This window comes from Peromyscus eremicus, chromosome 2 (genome assembly GCF_949786415.1).
Source record: "Peromyscus eremicus chromosome 2, PerEre_H2_v1, whole genome shotgun sequence".
In the NCBI taxonomy this organism is placed as follows: Eukaryota; Metazoa; Chordata; class Mammalia; order Rodentia; family Cricetidae; genus Peromyscus; species Peromyscus eremicus.
The window spans coordinates 142,831,247-142,858,989 of record NC_081417.1 but is presented as its reverse complement, the minus strand read 5'-3'; the positions used below and the strand labels follow the sequence as shown (position 1 = coordinate 142,858,989).

The 27,743-nt window shown below is 40.8% G+C and overlaps 1 protein-coding gene across 1 annotated transcript in view; it reads left to right on the top strand.

Moving 5' to 3' along the window:
* The window catches only part of Epb41 (erythrocyte membrane protein band 4.1), a 161,832-nt gene that overhangs the window by 118,275 nt on the left and 15,814 nt on the right, over window positions 1-27,743 (top strand). Inside the window, exons 13-15 of the mRNA XM_059255082.1 lie at window positions 4,028-4,090; window positions 8,939-9,115; window positions 11,132-11,167. Of these exons, the coding sequence (XP_059111065.1) occupies window positions 4,028-4,090; window positions 8,939-9,115; window positions 11,132-11,167 (276 nt within the window). The remainder of the gene's footprint in view (window positions 1-4,027; window positions 4,091-8,938; window positions 9,116-11,131; window positions 11,168-27,743) is intronic.

The following is a 27,743-nucleotide window of genomic DNA, read 5'->3' as shown; positions in this document are numbered from 1 at the left end:
TTAATTAGCGAATCTCCCAGAAATCATAACTGGGCTGCTCATTTTTTATATGTACAAGCTTTTAAAGTGACATCTACACAGTGCTAGCTTAGGTCTGTTTAAGTAGATGCAGGTCTCACTTGTGAAGAGACTACAAGAAATGGCCTTCATAAGAATGATATTTTCACTGCCTGGCAGTGGTGGCGCACACCTTTAATCCCAGCACTCAGGAGACAGAGGCAGGCTCAAGGCCAGCTTGATCTACAGAGGGAGTTCCAAGACAGGACAGCCAGAGCTCTTACACAGAGAAACCCTGTCTCAAAAAAACAAAAACAAACAATGGAAACAAAACAAAACAAAACAAAACAAAACCCGACCTTTTTGTTAAGGCCTTAGGAAAAGCACCTTCTCTTTTGCATACAGATAGCATGCAGATCAGGCCTGTTTTTTTGGAGCCAGATCAATATCTGGTTTAACATAGAACAGTGGACAGCTGTTATTTAAAAAAAAAAAAAAACAAAAAAACTGTTAAATACGACATACAGATTCTCTGTCTTTGAGTGAATGAATGGTAGGTGTTTGTATTTTTGTAACCAGCCTGGTGTCCATGACATTAGTCTTCAGGCTCTGTGTGGCCTTTGAATACCTGCTTAGTTTTTAATGTTGGAATATATCAGCTAGCACTTCTGACTGTGTTGGCTGTTGAAACTGTCAAGTCTTCCTGAATGGCTGAGATGCCTCTGATCTTCTGCTGTCTTACTAGTTTTCCTTTTGCCTATAAAACATGCAGGTACTTCAAAAATAGGTTCCTTTGGCTCTTGGAGCCTTGGCAGAATGAAATGGGTTTTCTGTGTTTCCCAGGCCAGCCTTGAACTCCTGCACTCACAAAATCCTCCTGCCTTATTCTCCCTAGTAGCTGGGTTTATAGGTATGTGCCACTGCTCCCTTCTTTTTGGCTTTAATTCTTAAACCGAAGTGGTGGCTCTCCATTTTCTGCTGCTAGATTACTAAGGACCCAGAAGGACTTAAGCTTTATGAAATAATTTTAAACTAGTATTTACGGAGTATATACATTTCTATGAAGGCATTATGTCTGTTTTAATTTGAGAATGGTGGCACATGTCTGTAATTCCAGATATTGGGAAATGGAGTTGGATGCCAGCCCAGGCTACACAGTGAAACTCTCTCTCAAAAACAAACAAACAAACCAAAACCAGACATTTTCTTTATTTTATTACTTAAGAAAAGTTAAGCTCAGACAAGTGAATTAACTTGTTCCCTGGGATCTAGAGCAGAATGACCCAATTGTTAATTACTCCTGGTAGTTAAAAATGTCATGGTTGGGCCAGGCGATGGTGGCACACGCCTTTAATCCCAGCACTTGGGAGGCAGAGGCAGGCAGATCTCTGTGAGTTCAAGGCCAGCCTGGTCTACAGAGTGAGTTCCGGGACAGCCCGAACTGTTTCACAGAGAAATCCTGTCTTGAAAAACAAACAAATGAAAGTGTCATGGTTGGATGTGCGTATATGTTTGGCGGTATAGCAAAGTCTGATATTACCTAATTTTTTTTATATTCAACCTAGGGAAAATAGCACAATGACTTTGTTCTCCAGAGCAATGCTGCTTTGTTAAAAGAATATGTCAAAAATCACAAGTTGATGAGGTTCTGTAAAAATTGAGTAATAAAACAAAACTGATTTAACCCTTAGAAAAGACAATTTGGTTTCTAAATTTGAAATACCTACTACCTCATGCAGTGCTCACCCCATTGTGTTTCCTCATCATAATCGGGTTTTTGAATAATTACTCCAGTTTCTGAATGTAAGATGGTTATTTTTAGAGGTATTCCAAAGATACACAGGCATCCCTAGGATAGTATTCCTCTGCTACTACTAAGCATAAATCTTGCCCATCTGCCAAGCATGTGGTTCCAGCTTCCTAGAGAGGAGACTGGAATGTTGGATGCGGCAGCCAACGTGGAAGTAGTTGCATGTATCAGTTACAATTTGTATGCAATTTATTTTGATGTGTTCTTTTTCGATAAATTGAAGAGTAAAATCATCTGCTTAAATGTATTGAACAACTAATAGACTCCTTTGTATTTACCTGTTTGGTGCCTTACATGCTTTATTATATGTGTTTTAACTATAAAAACTATTTCTATCATGTATATTGCACATTTATTTATATCTCTACTTATAAATCTGTTCTTAAATATGATTTAAAGTACTCCTAGGGCTGGGAAGATGACTTGGTGGATCAAGTATTTGCTTGAGTTCAAATCCTCAGAACCCTCATAAAAAGCCAGATGCAGTAACACTTGTGTCTGGAATCTCAATACACCCCTACTGAGAGAAGGGAGGTAGAATCAGGAAAATATGACATACATCTCAGTGGACAAGAGAAACCCTGTCTTAAGCAAGGTAGAAGGTGAAAACCGACACCTGAGATTGTCTTCTGACCTCCACACTCTCTCTCATCAAAGTACTTCCAGGTCATAAACAAGAGCATATGGCTTAGTATTAAGGCTAGATTATTGCTTTAGTGGGTACTTTTTTTTTTTTTAAATAAATAAGTATTAAAATGTTTTTTCATGAATAGAATGATTAACTCAGTTTTCCTTTTTGGTAATTTGGCTATCCATATTCCCTCTTCAGCCTTGAAACTATGATGGTGAACTGACAGTTCTCACTGGGAGTAAAGCTTCCTGCTGTGGTGGTCATTCTTCAGTATATTTAACCCCCAGCTTCATGAAGCTGTTTACTATTCATGGAAGCCTGCTAACCTAAACTGTTTCACTATTTTATTTCTTAAATGTAGGTGGAAAAACCTCACACCGAGGTCACAGTACCTACCTCAAATGGTGACCAAACACAGGTTTGTGCCAACAGGCCACTTGCCCCTTTCCCCTTCTACCCCTCAATTTTTGATTCTCCCCCATTCCTCTTTAAAAATAAATAAAAGGTTCAAGCAAACTTCAATGAGCCAATATTTTATTTTTTTTTTTTCTTTATTGAATTGTGGCAAAACAGAAGCTTGCAGAAAAGCCTGAAGATCTGATAAGAATGAGGAAGGTTAGCCATTTTCTGCTTTCCCACCACTCCGCCATCATTTCACCCGTGCTGATTAGTGTGTTAAAAAGACAGTGGTCCAGCCCTTGAGTTTCCTCCACCAGGAATTACTTCGATATGTGGGGAACCTTCAAACAGTGGAGTTGTGATGTGCATTTACACACACGTATATGCACACAAAGACATTAGAACCTTGGACTGTTTATTGACAGGCTTTATCAAAGTAAGCTTTCAGCAGAGAAGTATCTTAATATTGTGAAGGGGGCAGACCTACCTTTCATATTCAGACTTTACAAGAACTTTCCCAGCGGCATCTACTATTAGACCCATTATCATTTTATATACATTTATCACTAAAAGCAGTCATAGCAGCAACTTCCAGAATTAACAGGATGAGTTTAACTGCTGCGTGCTTATTTCCCACCTCAGAGTGAGATGAAACTGTTCTTACTGGATATACTTGTTACCTGATTAAATACAGAACACTATAGAGATCCAGATATTGCAGTATTCATAAGTATAAAACTCTCCAAAAAGCTAAGTTTTTTTTTTTTACAGCATTTCTCCACTCCATGATACATGGTGTTCAAAGCTTTTGATATATATGTGTGTATATATATATATCTATATATATATATCATATGTTTATATGGGTAATATTCAAATACCTCAATTTCAAAAACAAACATGAAACAGCTTATTATGTTAGAAGCTATGAAGCCAGGAGCACTGTCTATTTAAATAACATCATCACAGCTTTCCATTGTTTGCAAACAAGGTCATCCATTCTTTTCTGGTAACCATGCTCTCTGTGTGTCCTTGTAGTTCTGTGACCATTTCATGTTGGCATATGCTGCATTGCAGACATTTACTTTTAACTGGTTTTTTTGTTTGTTTGCCAATTTGCAGTTTGTTCCCCCGCAAGAACAACATTTTAATTTTTTATGCTTCTGTTTTTCCCCCTTTCATTTTCACAGAAAAAGAGAGAGAGACTAGATGGTGAAAACATTTATATCAGACATAGCAATTTAATGTTGGAGGTTTGTATGAACTTGAAGCTTATTTCAGTTGGTTGCCTGGAACCTTCTGCAGTCTTTGCTGATCCCCTTCATCCTATGCTGCGTTTGGTTTTGCATGACACTGCATGTGAGATTTTTAGGTTTAAAGTGCTTTTGCATGTCGGTAAACATGAAGATACGCAATCATCTCTCCTAACTTAGAGTTTCATCTCTCATACTATCTAGAGAAATATATGATTGGAACTGTCTCTCCCTGTCATGGTTCTGCTGTTTTACCCCCTTTCAGAACATTCAAGCATCAAGTTTCTTGAATTTTCCAAGAGTATAATCTCTCAATGTCCCAAGAAACAAATTTGCACTGTTCTTGCTTTTTTCCTGAACTGAGAAGAGTATCAACAAAAGAGGCAAAGTGGTCACGATTGATAAGGGCTTACCCATTGGAGATAGCGAAAAATTACTAAAGAAAGTTGGAAGGAAAAGGAAGAAACAAGAAAGAAGTGAGCTCAGCATTTGGGGGTGGTTACTGTAGGCTTAACCATAAAAGCAAGCTTGTGAGTGGTGTGGTTTTTTTAAATGAAAACATTGAAGTCAGGAAATGTCAGTACTTTCTCCATAGCCAGAGAGCTGGTAGGTTGGTAAAGCTGTCAATAGGAGTTTTATGATTTTTAATGACAGTTTTCTTCTCAGAAAGAGTAACATATAGGAGTCCTAAGGTCCTTTTCCTATTACATTCAGCAGTGGCCAGATTTTTTTGCCTCAGTTTGTATACTTTATCTAGTCTGGAGCTATATGCTGGATATGAAATGTAAAACCAGTTTGGAGATTAGAAGAACTCCATGAGAAAAATTAAGGAAATTGGAGTTAGTCTCTGTGGAAGAAAGGCAGACTCCTGTATAGAAATTGAAGACTATGTACTATAACAACTCAAGGCAGAACCTAAAGAAATGAGTATAAACTCTTTTCTCACAGGGATTGAACTTCCCTGTGAAGGGAACAGCCAACATGGTTTCTGCTTGCAGGAAGCTTACAGAGTGGGGAGCTGAGGGGAGGACTAAAACTGAGTGAAGAGCAATGCCACAGTGCAGCTATGAAGGAAAACTGTGGGAGATAACACTGTGCTTTGCTCCAGGCTGTCTGCTCTAGAGCAGGCCAGGGTTCTATGAAGGTAACTTGTTCAATAGCCTTCTTGCCTTGGCCTCTTGAAGGCATTGCAGGTGTGTGCTGATGTATCCATAAGATTGTATTGATTGAGACCTGAAAGAAGAGCCGTGTATTCAATATATACAATCTGAGAGGTTGAAGAAACTTTAAAAAATGGAGCTCTTGTCAGGCACAGTGGAACATCTTTAATCCCCACACCTGGGAGGCTGAGACAGGAAGATCAGGGAGTCAAGGTCATTCTCAGCTTTATATTTTAAGGCCAGTTTGGGCTACATAAGACCTAGTCTCACAACAAAAACAAAACAAAACAAAAAACCAACAAAAAAGGCCAAACTTTATATATATATATATATATATATATATATATATATATATATATGTATATATATACATATATATATATATATTTGTCGTTACTAATTGGCCTGTAAAGATTATTTAATCTCATTTCATTTTTTTTCATTTTTTTGTTGATAACTATATTTCGAGTATCTGCTATATAAGGTACTTACTTATATAAGGTACTTTAATACAAATAATAAAAAATTATGGATGGCCTTCATTAGTTGCATATTGAATGATGGACACAATGCCAAGTGCTTTACATATATTTGTCTCATATAACAATATTTCTAAGACCAGACTCTCGTGTATTTCATACTTGGAAACGGGACGTCTCTGTCTTAGCCCATATCCGAGGCCTGCATGGTCTTGTCTTTGGAGATTAGGAAGGACAAACCATGCCAGTGATCACTACTTCTTGGTGTGACACCTCCCCACTCTAAATGCACATTCCTTGAACCTGCTGTGCCAATCATATATTTGTCATGTGTTCCACGAGGTGTGTTGTGGCTTCTGAGACTCACAAAATTTCTGTTATGCTGTGTTTTTTTCTGAGAGCCCTGGGAGGAGATTTCTTAATAAGTGTGTGTTTGGAATTTAAAACTACTAACTGCTTTTTGAGAACATTTCACGTTTAACAAAGTGTTTGGTTTTATTGCTGCTAAAATCATAAGATGATAGCCCTCAAAAATTATCTAACCTGACTGAACATAACCTGACATAATTTGACTATCATTCCTTAGTTTTTGTAAAAAGTGCCCCCAAGGAACTTCTCTTAAGTTATCTGTCGTTCTGGCAGGTTTTTTTTTTTTCTTTTCTTTTCTCTTTTTTTTAAGCATCCTTTCCCTCCTTCTCTTATCACACCCCCACTAATGCTTTGTTCTGGCACAAATAAGGTCGAGTTCATTTTTAGATCTGCCGCCTCCTCCTCCAGCTCCCAGAGAGAACCTGTAGCAACTGTCTATGACAAATTCTATTTGGAACAGGTCCCTTTGAGATCTTAATTTTATTCTGTGCCCCCACAGGTTTCCAACAAAGCCAGCTAAGAAGGATGGAGAAAGCTCCCTCAGAAACTATCAGTTTTATTGAAAAATGTATTTTTCTCAGGTTCCAAACCAATCAGAAGCTAGGCAAGAAGAGCTACAAATCAGCAGCCTCAGCTCAGGCTGGGTCAGAATTGTGTTTGTCACAGCATCTCTTGGTTGTTTTTGTTTTGCCTTGTTTGTACTTTTAAACATCATAAATGTGTTCAGTTGTTCTTGGCCAAAACAGATTTAACATCAGTCAGGAGCTGGGTCACACTCTCACGAGCCTGATGGGTCTCAGTTGCTCAGCCCAAGAGCTTGTACATGCTTTTCTTCAGCTGGTAATGACCGTCCTTGCTCTCAGCTATGACAGGCATCCCCCCAGGGAAACTCATGTTCCTGAGATACACTCACAGTTCTTCTTAGTGAGCAAGCAATGCTCTTTGTGGGGAGCTACAGTTACTTTTGGGGTTAGTTTTCTCTCTGCTCTCAAAGCAAATACACATGGGTCAGTCCTGCAAAAATGGAAAGAAAAGAGGCTAGTTCATGAGTTTCGGAAGGAGCAGCCCCAGGGTCCAGATGTCACGTGAGTCCCTGGGTTTTCTATTGTTTTCTCCTTGATAGTGATTTGGAGAAAGTTTTATTTAGTTAAGATCTTTCTTGCCTACAGAAAAAAAAACTTGTAAACACATTTTGATCGAAAAAATTTCCATTTTATTTTTTTATTTTTGTTTTCCAAAATGAAATTATTTCCCACAATGCCAAAAATAGATGAATCCCAAAGTTCACACACGTGTGGGGAGGTCTGTTTAGCATCATGCTTTTCTTAGATACAGTGTTGTCCTGGTGGGAAATAAACACAAGATTGTTTTATAGCTTCAGGCTCCAGCTATTGTGACCTGAAACTCAAACTTTTGAGGTTTTCGTGTGTGTGTGTGTGTGTGTGTGTGTGTGTGTGTGTGTGTGTGTGTGTGTATTGTTAGACAAAGAACATTTGAGTCTTTGTTTTCAAGTTAAATTTATCAGACTGCTTTTCGTCTGATGTCCTTCATTTAAAAAAAATGTATCTCTTTTTAACAACAACAAAAAAATCTGAATGTCTTAGCCTATGATTTATTAGCCTTAGTTTTGATCATCTCTCCTTAGACTGTTACCTTAAAGAACTTTTCATCTACCTCTAGTTGTCCAGTATTCAAACTGCTGGAACAATTATCAAGGAGAGATATGAGACTCTATTGACTGTCATTGGAAGTTCTTTTGTGGGTGGTGTTGACGATCAAACCTAGGGTTATGTGAGTGCTAACAAGCACTCTACCACTGAGCCACATCCCCCAGCCCCAGTAAGCCCCTATTTTGAATTGTATTAAGAGAAGTGAAACTGGGAAACCATAAGATTTTATGTTGTAGGGAAAATACTGAAAAAGAAATGTATATAATTGTAAAGTGTGAGGACCCAAGTGCAATACCCTTAACTCATGTAAAAGTGCTGGGCTGGTGGTGCATACTTGTAATCCCAGTGCTGGGGGAATGAACACAGGAGCATCCCTGGAACCTGGTGGCCAGCCAGCCTCACCCTTGGTAAGCCCCAGGCCAATGAGAGACCCTGCCTCAAGAGAGGTGGACAGTGTTTCTGAGGGCGATGCCTGAGGTTGTCATACATACACATGCATAATTTTTAAAAATCTTTAAAGTCGTTTAATTTTTTTAGAGGTAGTAACAATTGACTTTGGAGGCTGGAACTAGGAATTTTAGTAATAAATTCTTGAACCAAAAAAAAAAAAAAGTCTTAGTAATAGAGAAGCAAAAGTACTGCAGCGGACAGAAAGGGACTCTGCCGGTCTGCAGCGCACCGAGGATGGTAGGCAGTAGAAGTCGAGGTCGTTTACCATGTCCATCATCCATCTGTGTCCCTGTTGCTATCTCCATCCTGCCTGAGCTGAGCCTAAGTCACTTCTCACCAAACTGAGGCTAATTGAACTGTGGGGTTACCTTTTCAGGATGAGGAGGTGGAGATCTGGTTTTGCATCCTTTGTGGAAGAGGAGTTATGTAATTAAGGAGCAAGCTCTTCTTGGGCAGTTCAACCTCCAAGAGCTGTGGGATTGTGATGCTTCACTGCTTCCAAGTACAGCACTTTGTTTAAAAAAAAAAGAAAAGAAAAGAAAAGAAAAAGAAAAGACGCAAACAGTGTTGTATATTTACAATCCTAATGCAAAATACAGGCCAGTAATGTCTGCTTGGATGTGGTGTTTTCTACTAGTGCCCAGTCTCTGATAGGTTGCCCTTGGTGTGTTTTTTGTCCCAATTATTCATTGTTTTACCTCTTTGTCCTTTCAACTGTAGGATTTAGACAAGAGTCAAGAAGAAATCAAAAAGCATCATGCCAGCATCAGTGAGCTGAAAAAGAACTTTATGGAATCGGTACCCGAACCACGACCTAGTGAGTGGGACAAGCGCTTATCCACACACTCACCCTTCCGAACTCTTAACATCAATGGGCAAGTCCCTACTGGAGATGGAGTAAGTACTTTGTCCACATGACTGTGAAGCTGAATGCAATGAGTATTTTAATTATGTATGGTAATATTCTGTGTCTGAAAGTTTAGAACTGAAATTTGGCTTTGGTGCCTTAGCAGTTTGTTGCTGCTATAAAACATTAATAATCAAATACTCCTGGTCATGTATACAGCTCAGTTCAATTGTAGGAGTCCTTTAGAATTACTAGTGGATGTCTGACCTCTGAGAACTGCTTGAAGCTGCCTGCTTCTGGCTAGTTTGTGTTTATAAATTGACTTCATGCCAATAAAGCTTTGTTTATATTCAAAATTTGCCTTCCAGGCCCAGAGAGTTTGCTAAACTTAGTAAGGTCACAATTGGAAGGGAGTACATTTTTTAAAAACTTTATTTGAACATTTGTACAACTTAGAAATGTCTGGAATGATTGCTCACAGTTATATAAGAAACAAAGGAGGCCCTAAAGCCAGAGAATGTAGAACACTCAATTTCACAAAAACAACTGATGATTTATCTTGCATAACATCAAACCTTCAACCAACTGTTTTCTGAGACAGTTACAGTGGTTAGAAGAGTTCAGAGGTACCTTTCAGGGTCTGTTCTCTGTTATTGTTACTATTTCCTACTTTGGAAACCCTACCTCAGAATGAATAAATCTGTTTAAAGGTGGTGTCTCGTCAAACTTACATCTAAAGTCTTTATCTCTAGCCAGTATGTCATTTATATAAACAGTCACCATAACTTAATGACTGGTTATATATTTTTTAATTGTGTGCTTACTTTGTGCCCCCCCAACAATAGCAGTTCTAGTTGAGAAAAGCAAACGAATATCCCCAATAAAACCTGAGATTTACCAGGCATGCCCCTGTGTCTCACTCCTTATGAGGCTGAGGCAGAAGGATTGCCTAATTTAGGATTTTGAGGCAGAACTGGATAACATAGTGAGACTCTTTTCTAAAACAAAACACAAATTGGTTTTAAATTTTTTTCAGGATTCTGGGTAAACTATCCAGTTATATCATTTATTAGTTTCTGCAGCTACAGACGAAGCTAAAAATCCTTCCAAGAAAACCTTTTGTGTTTTTCAAATTTAGATTAAAATTAGCTAACACTTTCACAAGTGAGTTGGGAGGACACCTCAGTAACAGGCAGCTGACTAGTCATTAGGGTAGTGGGAAACATTGTTCCCATGCCTTGTCCTCGCAGGCCCTGTTCCCAGACATACATGGCCATTAGTTTCGTGTTCTAAGTCTATAGCATGTACTTTAAACTAGGAAAATAACCCCTCCTGGTAAGACCACCACTTTGAAAGGCAGATAATTCATTTGATGTGTCCTCAGAAATAAGACTCATAAAGGTCTAAGGATAGTTGTGCTTTGTTTTGACTGAGAAGGTCTAGTCAGTCAAAGCTTAATGAAATGCTCTGAACAAGCCATTTGTCTCGTTGGGCCTGTTTATAGAATGGATGATCTTAAATGCCCTTGCTTATTTCTCTGATGTTCTACACATGAGTGGCTTGTTACTGTCTCATCTATTAACACCCTCTCCCACCTACAAACTGTACCTGCATATTTTTCTAGTTCTATTTTGGACTCTGAAAGTAGCTTGAAAAGTAACTTGATGCTGTCTTGGATGTTATTGGGTAAATTCGTATTGGTCTCCATTTTCAGAAAGTAGCTTATATCTTTAAATAGAAACCCTTTCGAAATCATCCTAAGGCTGGTTTGGGGATGGCAGTGCCGTTCTGTGAACTTTAAAGAAAGGACTTCTCATAAACTCAAATCGATCCCTGAGGGGTGCTCAGAGGATTTAGCTTTATGCACTCATATATATTCCCTCTGAATGAATAATGGAGTAAGTGACTGTACTGTCTTCGTCTTTCCACTGGGACAGCTCTACTTTTTGGCCTATCTTTTACGGTTAGGCTAACGTGTCTGTTCTCTGGGGATACCTCTCCTGCCTTGGGCAGCATTGTTGTTGCATTGCGAGGCAACTGAACTTTAATAATTTGTGTGTGACCAGGTGAAGAAAACTTCTACCCTCCCCTCGGAAAGAAAGGTTGGTGGGCCAGAGGTAAAGCTGCTGCTGTGACTGTGCTGCTCACTAAAACTTGCTCTGGTCATGGCTCTAAGCAGAGAACCCCACAACTCAGCAACAGTGGCTGAACACGTTTTTTCTTTTGCTACACTAGTAAATCCCCACCCACAGCCTTTGGCCTAACACATCACACTCCCACTGCAGCGGCATCTGCAGTTTTCAATTTGCTTATTTCGGCGCATGGCTGTTTGGAAAGCTGCATGAAGATGTTAATATGTACTCAGAGAGAAAATGAATTTAATTATACCCTATTCTTTTTATGTTGTCTTTCTTCTCCCACCTTATCTTCATTTAAAAATCATTATAATTTTGCATCCTATCTTTTCCTTTTATTCTTTTTGCTGACCAGTCCCCTAGCTACTTTCTCCCTGATACATATCGCTTGGGGGTGTGCAAAGAACCAGTATTCAACTTCCAAACTGACCAGAGAAGGCTGGCTCAACTAAGAGAGCTCAGAGCCAAGTTTTTCCTTTCATAGATACTGTTCGCCTTGACCACAGAGAGCAGAGTGCAGAGATGCAGGGGAGAGAGTCTCAGTTGGCCAGTTGGGGGTGGATCTTTCACTAAGTGTATAATCCCTCAAGGTCTTGTGGGAATGTGTTTCCCTTTTTTTTCTTGTTTTTCTTTGCCCTGTCCCCACCCCAGGGTAGACCCTGGAGGTACATTATACATTTTTATACATTTTTGTTCTTATTTTGCAGTCTTTACTACTTCTAGTCCCCTGAGTGAAATCTAATTCTCATACCGAGCTGTTGCATTTAAAGTCTTTCTGAAGAGATAGGAAAATTGCTCTTTCTATTCTGCCGTTCTATTTGTCAGTAAAAGTAACTTTACTCGTGACAAGAACGCTTCATTCTTGACATTGCCTGATCCAGTGATTATTTGCAGCACTAAAGCAATTTAAAGCAACCTGAATCCATAAGTGAAAAAAAAATGATGTGTGAATAGCCTCACTGAGGAACAAGTGATGGAATGAAGGGAAGCCAGTGATCGCCTGAACTTTCAAGTCTTCCAATGCCAGTTTATTCAGAACACTAAATTTTAATTTAATTACATAGTTAAACCTGCTGGGTTACAGAAACTGCTAGGTAAATTGCCAAAGTAAAGAGAAGCTAAAACCAAGAGCATCCAAAAGACCTTTCCACACCTTTGCACATCCCCAAGTATCACTTTTAAGCATTTTCCATCTGTCATTTTGTTCATCTTTCTCTGTCTTTCTTGATCTTCTACCGTGAAAGCAGACACAGGAACGTGCTCTGTTAGTACAGGGTGAAGAGAAAACTAAAAGGCCAGAGAGATCCACTGAGAGAACCTTGCCCCAGCAAGAAAATGAAGAGATTGCTCCCAAGGTTTCTATTCCAATCCCTGAGGAACACAAGGCTCTCAAAAAGTGCCTCCTCTACTCTAGTCCTTTCCCGTCTCCTCGTATTCCTTTCATGATGTCTTTTCTCCTGGTCCTTGCACTGGCTGTTTGGTGGTTGATCTTTCTGTGATTGGAAAACAGGGTGCTCATCTGACATGTCAAGACTAAAACCAGTGAACTCCTGTCTGTCTGTGGCTTCAAATGTGTGATTGCCTACATCATGCCTCTGATCTTGATCCTTCACTGTCATAGAGACCTTTTGTGGTCATGTTTCCTGTCCAATAATAAAATGTGGATCTTTGGAGAGTACACATTGTGAGGAAAAAGGAGTAGCAATGGATTGTCCAAGCCAGCGTGCCTGCCCCGAAGTCAACACATTTAGGCAAATCAAATTGAGGTGCATGGCAGGTGGTACCCACCCAAAGCCACCCTGCATGCTCTTACTGTGGACTGCTGCTGTGTCCTCCTTTTCTGTGTCTCACAGAAGCTGGGACACTCTGAAAACATTATTGGATGGACTCTTTTCCCAGTCTCCTAGAGCCATTTATGCGGCATGGGCTCTGTAGTTTAAGAAGAAATTCAACTTCCCAACCTTTCAAAAGCCTTAAAATGATAGTTTTAATCCCAAAATCCATAACCACTCTTTTTCTTAGAGTGTGGAGTCAGTACATACAAAGGCCTTTTCTGGAAGGGGCTGTGACACCTGTGGCCTTTTTGTCAGTGTGTATGAGCTGTACGGGATAGACGACTGTATCCTGCTTGCTGTGCAGAAGCAGCATGCAGAGGTTAAATGCTGTCTTTTCATACACAGAGCTGAATTGGTTTAGGGAAATGGTGCTGGTGTCCCTAGGCCTCCAGCCAGGGCTGAAAATTTCAGACTACCTACCTTTAAAAGTCCTGGAGTACAGATTAACTCAAGATCTGTATGTAAACACACTTTTCTCTAAATGAAAATACTATCATTTCCTATGGCTTAAGTAATTATTGCTAGAAGCAATATTTAGCTGTTATAATGAGCTTAAAAGATACTTTGTTTCCTTGTACTTCACACTTGTGTTGAGATCAGCTGTTTCTAATTAATAGCCTTGAGAGCTAAGCTTCTACTGTGACACGTGGCCAGTTTGCATGTTGATTGTGAGGCTTCCCTGAAGTAACGGTAAGCACGCCCTCCTAGGAGCACCGCTTGGATGCCTAAAATGGTGGTTTTTGACCTCACTATAACCTTGCATGATGTCGCTTGCTTTCTATGGCATTTGAATGCATCAATCTGGACGAATTGTTAGCTTCACAAATTCTGTCTCAGACTCTGAGTTACTAGGGTCATCACATTGAGACTACTATATTTTGTGTTACTTCTTAATGCTTTTTGATCAATGAAATTTCTAAAGATGAATTTTGCCTTTGAAACGATGGAGGGGGAGGGAATGAGAGAGAAACAGTTAAAACCAAGATTTTGTTGTTGCTCTTCGATGCTCACTAGTATTGATCTGTTGTCTCGACAGACACGATTATCTGATACTTACTGAAAACTGTCATGGTACTCTGTCATTATTGGAGTTTAAAAGAAAACAAAAAATTGGAAAAAAGAAGCAAGGACCAGGCTAGATTTAAAAAAAAAAATTGAATGTATATGGTTTGTGTCACAAGTTGTTATGTCTATTTATAACAAATATTTTGTAAATAAGCATATTTATTGATTCACTCGTAAGAAAAGAGGGATTGCAAAGCCACCTGAAGTACTGCAAAACTGCTTTGCAGGGCAGAACGTGATAATCATAAGTATGCCCCTTTATCTGTGAAACAGATGTGAGATTTCCTTAATGAAATAAGTAAAACTAGCATTGGTTATGTTATTGTAAGTCTTTTTTTAGGAATTAAAAGGAAAATAATGTTAAAATTTTATCAGTACTTTTGTAACTTTCAAATTATATTTCCTAAAGTTCCAGTTTTCATCACTGTACACAACTTTTTATTAATTATTATAAACGCCACCCTGAATTTTGTTTCCTTTTATATTGGAATTATTTCAAATCCATTAAAAGTTTAGTGTGAGCCAGTGTGGTGCTGTTCTGTGTTCTGAGGTGTGACAAGGATCCTCAGAGATCTTTGCTGACAAAGAAGCCATTTCTCATTAGTGAAGCTGCTAAGAGGGGACGCAAACCCTTCTACTGAACAAGCTGACCAACACGGCTCAAAAGATAGACCTGTCATAGCTATGAGAGGTCAAACATCAGCTGTTCCAGCCCTGGATGATCTCAGGTCGATGCTCCAGGATTTGTACCTGAAGCTGCAAACAGCATTGCTTCCTTCCCCCACTTCACTCTGTTCTCAGTACCACGGGTATCCCAGTGACTGGGTATCACTTTGTCCTGGGTCAGCTTCTTCATGGCAGATCCATAAGTAATTTGGACTAAAGATATCTATACGACATGTGTAAAGTCTTGGATTTTTGCCTTGTTTTCCCGTGGGTAATTTCTAGAGTGACTTGAGGAAATCACTTAACTATTTGGTGCCCATATTTCCAGCTAGGACCTTTCAGACAATCTACCTCATGAGACGGACCTGCAGCATGTTTCAGGAACTGATGACGGTTCCGTCCTCAGTCTTTGAGGGACTAGGAAGATAGAATTCAAGGAAAAAAAAGACACATATGAGCCTCTTGAGATTCTTATTTCTGGAAGTAAGCAAACAGCCATGTTTATTTCTGTCTGTTCCTGGTTGGTATTTGACCAAGCACTTAAAACTAGTGAAGTTAAAAATGCCTTTCCAAATTTATCCATCTTTTAACAAATTCAGATGGTATTCTTCAAGTAGAGCGTACTTGGGAATAGGCCCAGCTTCTATATTTTAGACCTGTTTTTTAGCTGTTTGCTTATGGCTAGCATCTGTAGTATGAAGTAGATTCCATTTGCAAGTTTACAACTTTGTTTACATTGTTAGTAGAAACTTTAAGGGGACTGACTGTTGATCAAGAGTAGACTGGAGTCACCTCTGGAGCTATCCTGCTGTCATCAGAGAACCTAGGGGCCTCTTAAGTCACTTCTGTGGATAATCCCATGGGACAGTCTATACCGTCAAGATTCAGTTGTTTTTAGAGCTTATTACCAGTAAGAATGTATACTTACACTTCACCCGGTGGTCATTTGTTTAGAAAAGACTAAACCAGTGAACTACTGTCTCGCTGTTGCTCCACAGAACTCTGCACACAGCGGCCCTCCTTCCCTTTTACACTTCATACCGATGATAAAATGCTGGACTTTACGGTGTTCTCCACAGAGAAACTTCACTTTTTTATTACACGCTACCTACCCACTCCGCAGTGTTTGTGACACTAGCCGGAGGCAGCTCCTTTTGGTGTCTGTCTGGCTTGCTTTGTGGGACTCTTTCAGCTCCTCTACACTCCTCTGTGGTGTTAGTGAGCCTGTTCTCCTGCCACTGCACTGCGCCAGATAGAGAAACCCACGGGTGCTGGGCTGGGAAAAGGCGGCCCAATGGTTATGAAGGTCTACACTTGGGGTTAGGCTAGGAGAGGACAAGGGTGCCTGTGATCCCCAGGGTTAAATTCAGGGGGATTTTATTTGGTAAATAAAATTCCTGTTACCACTGCTCCTTATTTCCACAGGTCTGAAATACAGCTGAAAATGAAATAACTTTAATAATAGTTTAACTCTATGACTAGATGGCAGCTTATTGAAACATGTTTTTCCTCATCTTTTGTGAGTGATATCCTAGGTGGTTTCAGTGTCCTTTCATTCACCATAATTAGAATCCTCTTTGGGGTAAATAATAGATAAGTCTAGGATTAAAAAGAGGGAAGAGTATAGAATCCCAGCTATCTTTTATAGTCCCTAGATCAGTAAAGGCAGTTAGCCTCTCTAAGTTTCCTTCTCTGCTGTCTCTTTAAAGAAAAGGGGGGGGGGGTATAGCTCAGTCACAGAGTGTGTGCTTAGCATTCATGAGGCCCTGGTTTGATCCCCAGGGCAATGAAAAACAGAGAGGAGAACTGGGTGGTGGGAGGGGTTGGGGAAGAGGGAAATTCAGGGGAAAACATGACTGCTTCCTACACTCTTGTGTGCATTGCAAGGACGCAGAAAGAGAGCATATCCGAATTTTAGGGTCTGACAAGATCTTAGTTTAGCCCCTCTCCCCTCCAGCATTTGACTCTTCGGTACAATGAAATTTCGAGATTTTGAGACTTGTGCTTCAGTATTTCCCAAGATAGATGACCGTGTTGTGTGGACAGCTGAGAGTTTGTATAAGTCACTCTTTTTTTTTTTTTTTTTTTTTTTTTTTTTTTGGTTTTTTTGAGACAGGGTTTCTCTATGTAGGTTTGCGCCTTTCCTGGGACTCACTTGGTAGTCCAGGCTGGCCTCGAACTCACAGAGATCCGCCTGGCTCTGCCTCCCGAGTGCTGGGATTAAAGGCGTGCGCCACCACCGCCCGGCATAAGTCACTCTTGCATTAAGTCAGGGTGTTTCTCCACAGCATAGTTTATCAGTCTTGAATGCAGGGGTTATAAAGAGTTTCCTTGAGTTGGTTGTGGTTGTGCAGAGCCTGTCATGCTGACATTCGGGAGGATGAGGCAGGGTAGCCAATTGAAGCCAGACTAGATTGCATAGTGAGACCTTGTTTCAAACAAGAAAGAGAAAGAAATTTCTGGCCTGTACATGAGTTGTTAGAGTTAAAGGCAGCCCTCTTGTGGAGTTAATCTTGGTCCTTGCCCTTTGAGGGCTGCTGTCTGGGTCAAAGGTGAGCCCTTGATTTGTTCATCTTTGTTTAACATCTGTCACCTTTGTATCCCAGGTACCACCTTGCCTTGTATATAACAAATGATCATTTTGTTAACTAAATTACCGATAGCAGATGGCAGTGGATAAACTCTTAACTTTTACATTGACTCTTGTGTATTGAGATAAATTTGATCACTGTATGCCTAATCAGTACCTGCAGGCAGCCAGGAAAGCCTGTGCAAAGCCCAGAGGCCATGCCTTTTCTTTATTAATCTTCTGTAGTCACTGTTTTACTTAAAGGACCTCAAGGTGGATGCCACTATGGTAAATATTGATCTCTCCTGTTAACGTCTTGTAATTTGGTTTAGTTATCCTTTATCATAGCTAAAAACCAACTCTTTTCACTTGAGAATATCAAGACTGGTGTACGTGCTCGTATGTATAAACGCATCTTGGAGTGTGATGTCATAAAGGGAATGTTTGTCTTTATCTGAAATACATTGTTGACATCAATCTGATACATCTTTCTTGTGGTTTTTATCAAAGTATCACGAGTTTTGTGCATTAGGTCAGTGAGTAGTTGGCAAGGCTTCTCTGTAAACAGTGACAGTGGGATGCCAGGCTCTCTCTGCAGGCTGTTGGTCTCACAGCTCCTCAGCTCTGCCACAGCATGGTGAAAGTTAAAAACCAGCAGCAGGAGACCATGTGACCTCATACCAGTCAGACTTCATTGGACACTCAAGTTTGATTTTTGTACAGTTTTTATGCCACTAAATATTTTTCCCTACCCATTTAAGAACAATCTATTCTTAGCTCATGGCCACACAAAAACAAAGATAGATTGGAATTTTGCCTGTGGGGACTGGTTTTTGGATTTCTCTCACAAACCAGAAGCTGATTGGTTGTTTTTGTTGTTCTTCTGCCTTGGTGCTGTTTTGTTTATGGCTAGAAATTGGAAGCTGGCATCAGGTGCATCTTCACTGGAACATGAAGTACCATGACACCACACTTGTCTTCCAAAGTGCTCTGTGTTGATTGTGGCCTTAACAGACTTGCTGACTACCCATCTACCCACTTTGTTTTGTTTGGGTTTAAAGGCTCTGTCTCAAATTTCCTATATAAAATAAAGAAATAATAATTCCTAAATACACCTTCTCTTTAACCAGATTCTAAAATTATCTAATAAGCATTTGTTTTAGGGTTTCTGTTGCTGTGAAGAGACACCAAGACCATGGCGACTCTTTCTTTACCCTTCTTCTTCCTCCTCCTCCTCCTCCTCCTCCTCCTCCTCCTCCTCCTCCTCTTCCTCCTCCTCCTCCTCCTCCCCTCCCTCCCTCCCTCCCCCCTCCTCCTCATTCTCTTCTTTTTTCCTTTTTGGTTTTTTGAGACAGGGTTTCTCTATGTAGCCCTGGCTGTCCTGGAACTCACTCTGTAGACCAGGCTGGCCTTGAACTCACAGAGATTTTCCTGCCTCTGCCTCCTGAGTGCTGAGATTAAAGGCGTACACTGCCACTACCACCACCTGGCTCCACAGCAACTCTTATAAGGAAACATTTAATTGTGGCTGGCTTACAGTTCAGAGGTTTAGTCCATTATCATCGTGTTGGCATGCAAGCAGACATGGTTCTGGAGAGGGAGCTGAGAGTTCTACATCTGGATTGGCAGAGAGCAAGAAGCTAGTGAGAGACTGGGCCTGGCTTGAGCGCCTAAGACCTCAAAGCCTGCCCCCAGTGACACACTTCTTCCAACAAAGCCACACCTACTCCCAAAAGGACACACCTCCTAATAGTTCCACTTATGGGGACCATTTTCATTCAGACCAACACAGCATGGTTTAGAAAACATAATGAGGGGGTCCTGGAGAGATGGCTCAAGAGGTTAAGAGCACTGGCTGCTCTTCTGGAGGTTTTGAGTTCTATTCCCAGCAACCGTATGGTGGTTCACAACCATCTATAATGAGATCTGGTGCCCTCTTCTGGGGAGTAGGCATACATGCAGGCAGAATACTGTATACATAATATAATATAATATAATATAATATAATATAATATAATATAATATAATATAATATAATATAATATAATATAATAAATATAATAATCTTTAAGGGGGGAAAAGCATAATGAGGTCTGGAGAGATGGCTTGGCACTTAAGAGTGTTTGCTGCTCTCCAGAACCTGAGTTCAATTCCCAGCACTCATCTTAAGTGGCTCATACCTGCCTGTAACTCCAGGGCCTCAGGCCTCTGTAGGCACTGCACATATCACTCCCACATATACAGGTGCACATAATCAAAAGTACATCTTTTTTTTAGAGTGAAATGATATTCCATTGAGCACTTAGTACACTTGTGTTTTAGACAGTTGCATCAGTTTAAGATTAGGCATTGAAGGGATACATTTGCTTTTCTGACTATTACTGTCAGAATAAAAGACTTTTTGATGAGAAGCCCCTGATTCAGAGTCTACTGGGGACAGTAGTTTGTTGGTAAGTTAGTAGAAAATAATGTCCTTTAGAAAGTGTCTTTGCTCCCTGTATTTTGGCTTATGTACCTGTTTGTTGGGAGTTCTTAATAAACCCCAAGCCCGATTTCCTTTCAGTTCCCTTGTCCAGGATCCTTTGGCTCTCAGACTTACTAAATGAATTGTTTATCCATTAGCAGTTCAGCATGGTACTAAGCCTAAAGAAAGCTGCCGCAGAATTTCTCTTTGGGCACGTTTTCTTTGATGTTTTTCTCATATTAATTGCTTAGTTACTGTGTAGATTTATGATGAATAGCTCTCACTGCAAGTCAGCTTCTGGTTGCTAGTAATTGTTATGGAAGTTAGAGCTGGTGATATTGGACACAGGCAGACCCACGAGAGATGGGAGGGAAGGGGAACGTGTGCTTCAGCTGGTTACCTCGAGACACCTACCTAGAAAATAACTGTCGGTGCCCAGTAATGGCCTTTTGCTTAGTCCTGATGCAGAGGCATCTATTTGCATGTGTTCAATTCTCAAAATATTGCTCTAAATCACTTTGTGTTCATTTGACTTATTTGTGTCAAGTTTTAAAAATAATTTTTTCTAACCAATTTAACCCGTCACAGTAACGTGCAGTTGTCACATTTTATTATGCTGATTTGCCTTTTGTGCTTTTTTTTTAGAGCACTGAATAAATTAGTAGTTATTAACCATCCAGTATTGCCACTCTGATCAGACTGAAGATTGAAGAGTGGAGTGGGTGTGAACATGTGGGTGTGCAGAGAGCTTATTCTCCTCTAATACGGAATTAAGAGGCTCTGTCTCTTCTTTTATCTCACCTTGGGTAAACCCTCTCTCAGTGTCACAGCTCTGGATTTTTATTGTGTTTTTCTGTTGGGGACCTAGAGCACCAAACAGTCCACACTGTGAAGTGGTCTGTTTACCAGCTCGAGATATATAACCTGTGGTTATGTCTAAATAACAGAAGAGGTGCTGCTGTGTTTCTCTAAGCTGTATTCCTTTTCAGAATTGGTTGAACATGTGAGCACAGAAAGCTATTTCATTACTGTAGGACTTTCCTTCGTGGAGAGGACCCACAGCTCGCTAGTACCTAAAAATAATTTTGTATTGCATTTAGTTCCATGGAGTCAAGATGCTGTTTTCTAGACATCAAGTCGGGGTATAATTTTTTAAGTGTTTATGAAGACTTTAATCAAGCCAGGGATGGTGGCACACACCTGTAATCCCAGCACTTGGGAGGTGGAGGCTGCAGGATCAGCTTTGTCCACACAATGAGGTCAAGGCCCATGTGAGCTGTAGATGTAACCGATCGTCTTATCAAATAAGAAACACAGACATAGTAACTCAAACACGCAGGCTGCCACTAGCTTGAAAGAGACAACTAGGAACTGTTTTCAGCTCCGTTTTAGAATCTTTTTACTCAGGTTTTAGGTGGAAACTCTTGCCAACACGTTGGGCGCCATTTATAGCTGGAGAGCTTCTCTGCAGGTCCCACCAAGCTCCAGCAGTCCGACAGCCCACTTATAAAATAAACACACAGAGGCTTATATTATTTAAACTGTTTGGCCTAATGGCTCAGGCTTCTAGCTATCTAGTTCTTACGTCTGAAATTAATCCATTTCTATAAATCTATACCTTGCCACGTGGCTCGTGGCTTACCAGCATCTTCACATGCTGCTTGTCATGGTGGCGGCTGGCAGTGTCTCCTTCCTCCGCCTTCCACTTCCCAGAATTCTCCCCTCTCCTTGTCCCGCCTATACTTCCTGCCAGGCCACTGGCCAATCAGTGTTTTATTTATACAGAATGATATCCACAGCAGTGAGCCCTGTCTCTTAAAAGAAAAGAGAGAGAGAGACTTTAATAGGTTTTGGAAATGAGGTTTCTGTGAAGTCTTGCTAACAAATTTAATGCTGTTCCATTGTAAATGACTGGAACTTCTGTGCTGGTTTCTGGCTCCTTTCCTCCTCCATTGGTCTGTCCTGACCCTTCACAGTGTAATGAGGTAAAACTGACCACCCAAGGTTTCTGTTTTCTCAGCCAAGTTCCGCATAACCTTTAACGTTTGCTTAAGCCCCCGACTTGTGCAGATCTGCTCATGTGAGGTTCCCATGTGATCTGTGGAGTCCGTGCGGTGAGTGCAGTGCAAAGGCAAAATTTTCTATTAGCTAATAGTTAAAATTTTGCATCAGGCATGGGTTTTGAAGCTCTTTGTGTTTACAGTCACTTATCGGGGATAATCTAATAACAGTACCATTTCGAAAATCATAAAGACTACGTTTAGGGAGGCAGAGGCTAGCTCAGAGCCATGCCTAGCATGTTCGAGGTCAAAACTGTTTGAAGCCAAAACTGAAGGATTATTGTTATTGGCAAGTTTCACTGCCTTCATTGGAAAAGAAAGGCTGTGTTGTATGTCCTTATCCTGAAACCAATTTTATCAAGTCTAGTAAAATAACAGTGTGGTGAAACGTTTGCCCAAATCAGCTCTTTTACCCGGATAGAAGCTTTATAGACCAGAGACAGCAGTGGCCCTTGAACATGACTGAGACTCATGGGGACTCATGAGCACTAGGGTTGTTTCCAGCATGCAGACTTTAAACCAAGAGAGAACTGGTACTGAGGAGTAGTGCACGGTGGTAAAGAGGGAAGGACTTGAGGTCACCTCCTCCAGGCACATGAGGCTGTTGTTAGTTTATCCCCGTCTGCAGGGTTTGTGTCCTGATGCCCCTTTGAAAGCTGCAGTGGCCTGAGTTTTAATGTGCTGGAAGCTGTTGTTTACAAGCTTTTGGGAGTGGGGACCAGGGATGTTTTTCTTTTCTGTAATTTTTGTTCTTCATTTGTTTCCTTTTTTGGCTGAAGAATGGGCTACTGCTGCTTGCCTTGTCATCTTTATGTGCTGTTTACACATGGCTTTTACCAAAGAGGCCGTTGCCACATCTGATTTATCTTTTATTGCAAGTGCCCATTTAAAAGTGATTTTGAAAGTGAATGTTGTTTTGTTAATGGCCAAGCTGATGTTCCTACTGGTTATTATACAATCAAGGCAAACACTGATATTTATAGTTTCTCAAAATAGGAAAAAGATTATAAATATTTATCATATTAATATATAGTGACAGTTGTTGTGTTTTTTAAGCCTTTTCCTGAGGCAGTTAAAGCCATTCTTCCCTGAGACATGAAACTTTGCTATGTTTTTGTTGAAAGAGAAGAATGTAGAAAGAGCACTCGCAGTTAACTGATGTTATCAGGATTGGAGTCTACATTTTTTAGCTTGCATGTTGCAAACCATCTGGGAATATTACATTGTTGATGATATATGTGACTGTAATGTTTATTGTTTACTTTAGTTAAGGACCAGGAGCTGACCTCTTCTGCTGAGTGTCTTCCTACTGTGCTTAGCAAGATAACCTCGATCCTGCTGCTTCTGTGGCCTTTGCAGTGCAGTGCATTTCTCTTGGGTTTGCAAATCAAGGGTAATGTGCTCTTGGGGGGATTTTGTCTGTGTGAACCTTCTGCCCCCAATCCTGCTGTCACCTGTCACTCCCCTTTCTTATCTTTTTAGGACTGGGAGACGGCTCAGTAGATGAAATGCTTGCTGCGCAAGCATGGGACTTGAGTTTGGATTCCCAGTGCCCACAGAACAAGCTGTACATGCCAGTGTACACTTGTAGCCCTGGTGCTTTGGGGTAGGCAGAAAAGGAAGATGCTACCACAGCCAGCTCTAGGTTCTGTGAGAGACCCTGCCTCAAAAGATAAGATGGAGAGCAATTGAGCGAGACACTTAAAGTCAGCCTTTGGACTCCGTGTGCACACTCAGGTCACTGTACCTGCACATGCACATATACACACAAAATTTTAAATTAGTATACAACTTTTTTAAAAAGCCTAACAAATCCCTTTCTTCTTAACATAGAGAAACACTGTTTGATGAGTTTAGTGTGTCAACAACTTTCCTTGAGATATTTGTGTTTCAACAAGCCACAAGTCATGACAGACAATATTACAGAGACAACTGTACCGTTAAGTAGGTACTTCAGGCAGAGCAGTGGTGACAGAAGCCTTTTAATCCCAGCACTTGGGAGGCAGAGCCAGGTGGGTCTCTGTGAGCTCGAGGCCAGCCTGGTCTACAGAGAAAGTTCTAGAACAGCCAAGGCTACACAAAGAAACTCTCCCTTGAAAAACAAAACTAACAAAAGTGGGTACTTAAAAGCCAGCCTTAAGTCCTTTTTTTTTTTTTTTTTTTTTTTTTTCACACTACGAAACAAAAATGAAAGCCTTTGGTTGTTTTTTAGTAACCATGGTGGGCTTGGTTACAAGGTGCTAAATCCAAGGCACTCTTGGGGGATAGTAACTTCAGAAAGCAAATGTTTGGGTAATTGCAATATAGAAAGATATGCTTTTAGGCTTAGAAGCAGCAATGAGCTAATTATACTTTAAAGTGGTGGTAGATTTTGTGACTAATCAGTATTATCCTTCTTAGTATTGGATACTTACATAAGAAGTAATCTTTTAAAACAGCCCATTGAGCTGGGGAGGAAGCTGGGTAAAGCACCTTCCTGTAAGTGTGAGGAGCTGGGCTTGAATCCACATAGATAGCTGGGCATGGTGGAGGCATCAGCAGCCCCAGTGCTCCTGCAAGATGGGAGGAGATGGGAGACTGCAGAAGTGTTTGAGGTAGCTGGTCTGGCATACAGCAGAACTCAAAAAGACCCTCTCTCAAATAGCACCTGAGGTCATCCTCTGACACACACACACACACACACACACACACCCTGTGGAATGCATGCCATGGTATGCATGTGCACTCACACAGACATGTGCACACACATACTGTATACACACACTCAAAATAGCCTGTCCAGTGTTTGTTCAGGAATATTTTTTAAATATAAGCATAGTGTGCCTATTTCCATTCTTCTATCAGAGATTCTAACTGGTGATGTTCTCTAAAATGTACCAAGAATAAGGGCTGGTGAGGTAGCTCAGTGGTAGAACATTTGCCTATCATGTACAAAGACCCAGGTTTGATACCCATCACCATAAGTGTGCACGTACGTGCATGTGCGTGCACACACACACACACACAACCTGTTGCAGACCTAGTTGAGAACTTGTGACAGAGGGTGAAAAGATGAGCCTCCTCCATTAAATCTGTAATGTTGCCACACTTTAGATGCTCAGGAAAAACCTGCATCCATGTAGGGACCAGATGTCTGCACTGCTCTGTTTCATGCTTCGTGTGTGTGTGTGTGTGTGTGTGTGTGTGTGTGTGTGTCTGTGTGTCTGTGTGTGTGTGTGTGTGTGTGTGTGTGTGTGTGTGTGTGTGTGTATTTGGTTTTTCAATACAGGGCTTCTCTTTGTAGCTCTGACTGTCCTGGAATTTGCTCTGTAGACCAGACTGGCCTCAAATTCACAGAGGTCCACCTGCCTCTACCTCTCAAGTGCTGGGATTAAAGACATGTGCCACCATGCTTTGCCCAAAAGTAATATTTTAAGGACTAGAAATAGGGGCTATGAGCACAGCAGAGGCACTAGGTTCAATTCCAAACACTCCTTCCATCAACATGTAGATATAAACACGCTATCAGTGTTTATCTTCAGTGTATATCACTAAGCAAAGTTATTTAAATGAATTTGAGGGATACTGTGATCATTAATATTTTATATTTCTAATTGCTCACATGGCTTTGGGCTTTTCCTGTTCTTTTCCCTCCAATATTGTGGATCAAACCCTGAGTTTTGGTGCATGGTAGGTAAGTGCTTTGCCATTGATCTGTACCCTCAGCCACTGATGTGACTTTGACAGACGAGTCATAATTTCTGTTGCATGTCTTCACTGTTCCAGAGGCAGATTTTTTGTTTGTTTGTTTTGTTTTGTTTTTTTGAGACAGGGTTTCTCTGTGTAACAGTCCTAGCTGTCCTGGAACTCGCTTTGTAGACCAGGCTGGCCTTAAACTCACAGAGATCTGCCTGCCTCTGCCTTCTGAGTGCTGAATTAAAGGCGTGTGCCGCCGCCACCACCTGGCCCAGAACAGATTTCTAGTGTGAAAATTTACTAAGGAATCAAATCAAGTTACAGTCAGATTTGTAATTTATACACACACACACACACACACACACACACACACAAGTTACAGTCAGATTTGTAATTTATACACACACACACACACACACACAGTATTTGAAAATTTGAAGATACAGTCCTAACAAGTAGAAAACCTTTAGGGGGAAAAACCTGTTTTTTTCTACAAACTATATTAAATTCTCATATTTAGCATGCACCATGACTTTTTTGGGGAATATGGGGTGTTGCATTGTTGAGATAGGATCGCATGTATCCCAGGACCTCAAACTCAAAATATGTATGGCCTTAAATGCCTGATCTCCTGTGTCTGCTTCAGGAGCTATTAGCTTTTTAAATGAGATTGAACCTTCAAATGATGTTCCATTTCAACTAAGTATTGTCTAGTAGACTTCCTTTTCATATATAGACATAGACATAGAGATAGATAGATAGTTTTTTTTCTTGAAACAAGGTCTCATTATGTAATCCTGGATGGCCTGGAATTCACTCTGTAGACCAGGCTGGCCTTGACTCACTGAGACTTGCCTGTCTGTACCAAGTGCTGGGATTAGAGGTGTGCACCTGGCCCTTATCATGTGCTTGAAGCCAGCTGGATCTTGCCACAGTGCCTTGTACAGGTATCTGGTCTATTATTGTAGCCTGCTTCTTCCTACAAGTCTCCCAGTAGTCCAGATAAGCAACAGCTAGATCAACAAACACCTCAGAGTCACATAAAGCCTCAATTTTGCCTTTCACTGTGGATGGTTCAGACACAGCCATATGTCAGATCATATTTCTGGCAAGATCCCTTCATAGTTTCTAGGCTAATTTGGTTTCATGCAGTTGTGCAGTGTTATATAATATAGTAGCTTGTGCTGATGATGGTCATGGCCAAAGGCAACAGCACTGTCAGTTAAGATTCTTCACTGACATTAGATGCCAGATTATGGGTTTCTCTTGTCATGAGACTTTGTATCCCCTGGCCAGTCTTATCTTCTATCTTTTCAAATGTCTTATGTTTAAAAATATAATGTCAGCCACTAAAATAGATCCTTAGATAGGTTCCTTGGGCTGTGGTGATGGTCATTCTTTTGAGCATAGTCAGACATATGCATTGGTCCTACTCAGAAAGCCACTTGGTGCTGTGAGAAGAAGAGGGGCCTCAGAACCACAGCAGAGCTAAATCTAAATAAACCCTAGCTCTAACTTGCTTAAGCTCTCCATTCCTTCATTTATTATACAAGGATAATGATTACCTCAAAGTGAGATAGTAAAGAATTAAATGAGGGACTAGGGAGGTGATCTAGTTGGTAAAGTACTTGCCATGCAAGAGTGAGAAACCGCCGGGCGTTGGTGGCACACACCTTTGGGAGGCAGAGGCAGGTGGATCTCTGTGAGTTTGAGGCCAGCCTGGTCTACAGAGCGAGATCCAGGAAAGGCACAAAGCTACACAGAGAAACCCTGTCTCGAAACCTCCCCTTCCCCCCCCAAAAAGAGTGAGAAACCAAGTAAAAATGCTAGGTGTGGTGGCATGTGCTTAAAATCCCAGCACTGGAGTGGTGGAGGCAGGGGGATGCCTGGGCTTGCTGACCAGCCACCCTAGCCTAATCAGCAAGCTCCATCCCAGTGAAAGACCTTTCTATGACTCTTAAAAACCAGGTGGAGCTCGAGTGAAGCTATGTGTAAATGTGAAAACAGACAATTAGGTAGAGTAAATGTTACCGAATGAAAATGGCTTGGGCTAGTGAGGTGGTTCTGGGAATAAAGGCGCTTACTGCCAAGCCTGACCACCAGAGATCCATTCCTGGGACCCACATGGTGGAAGGAAAGAATTGGCTCCCACAAGTCATCCTCTGACTTCCACGTATAGGATATGCATGTGCACATCCATACACTTGTA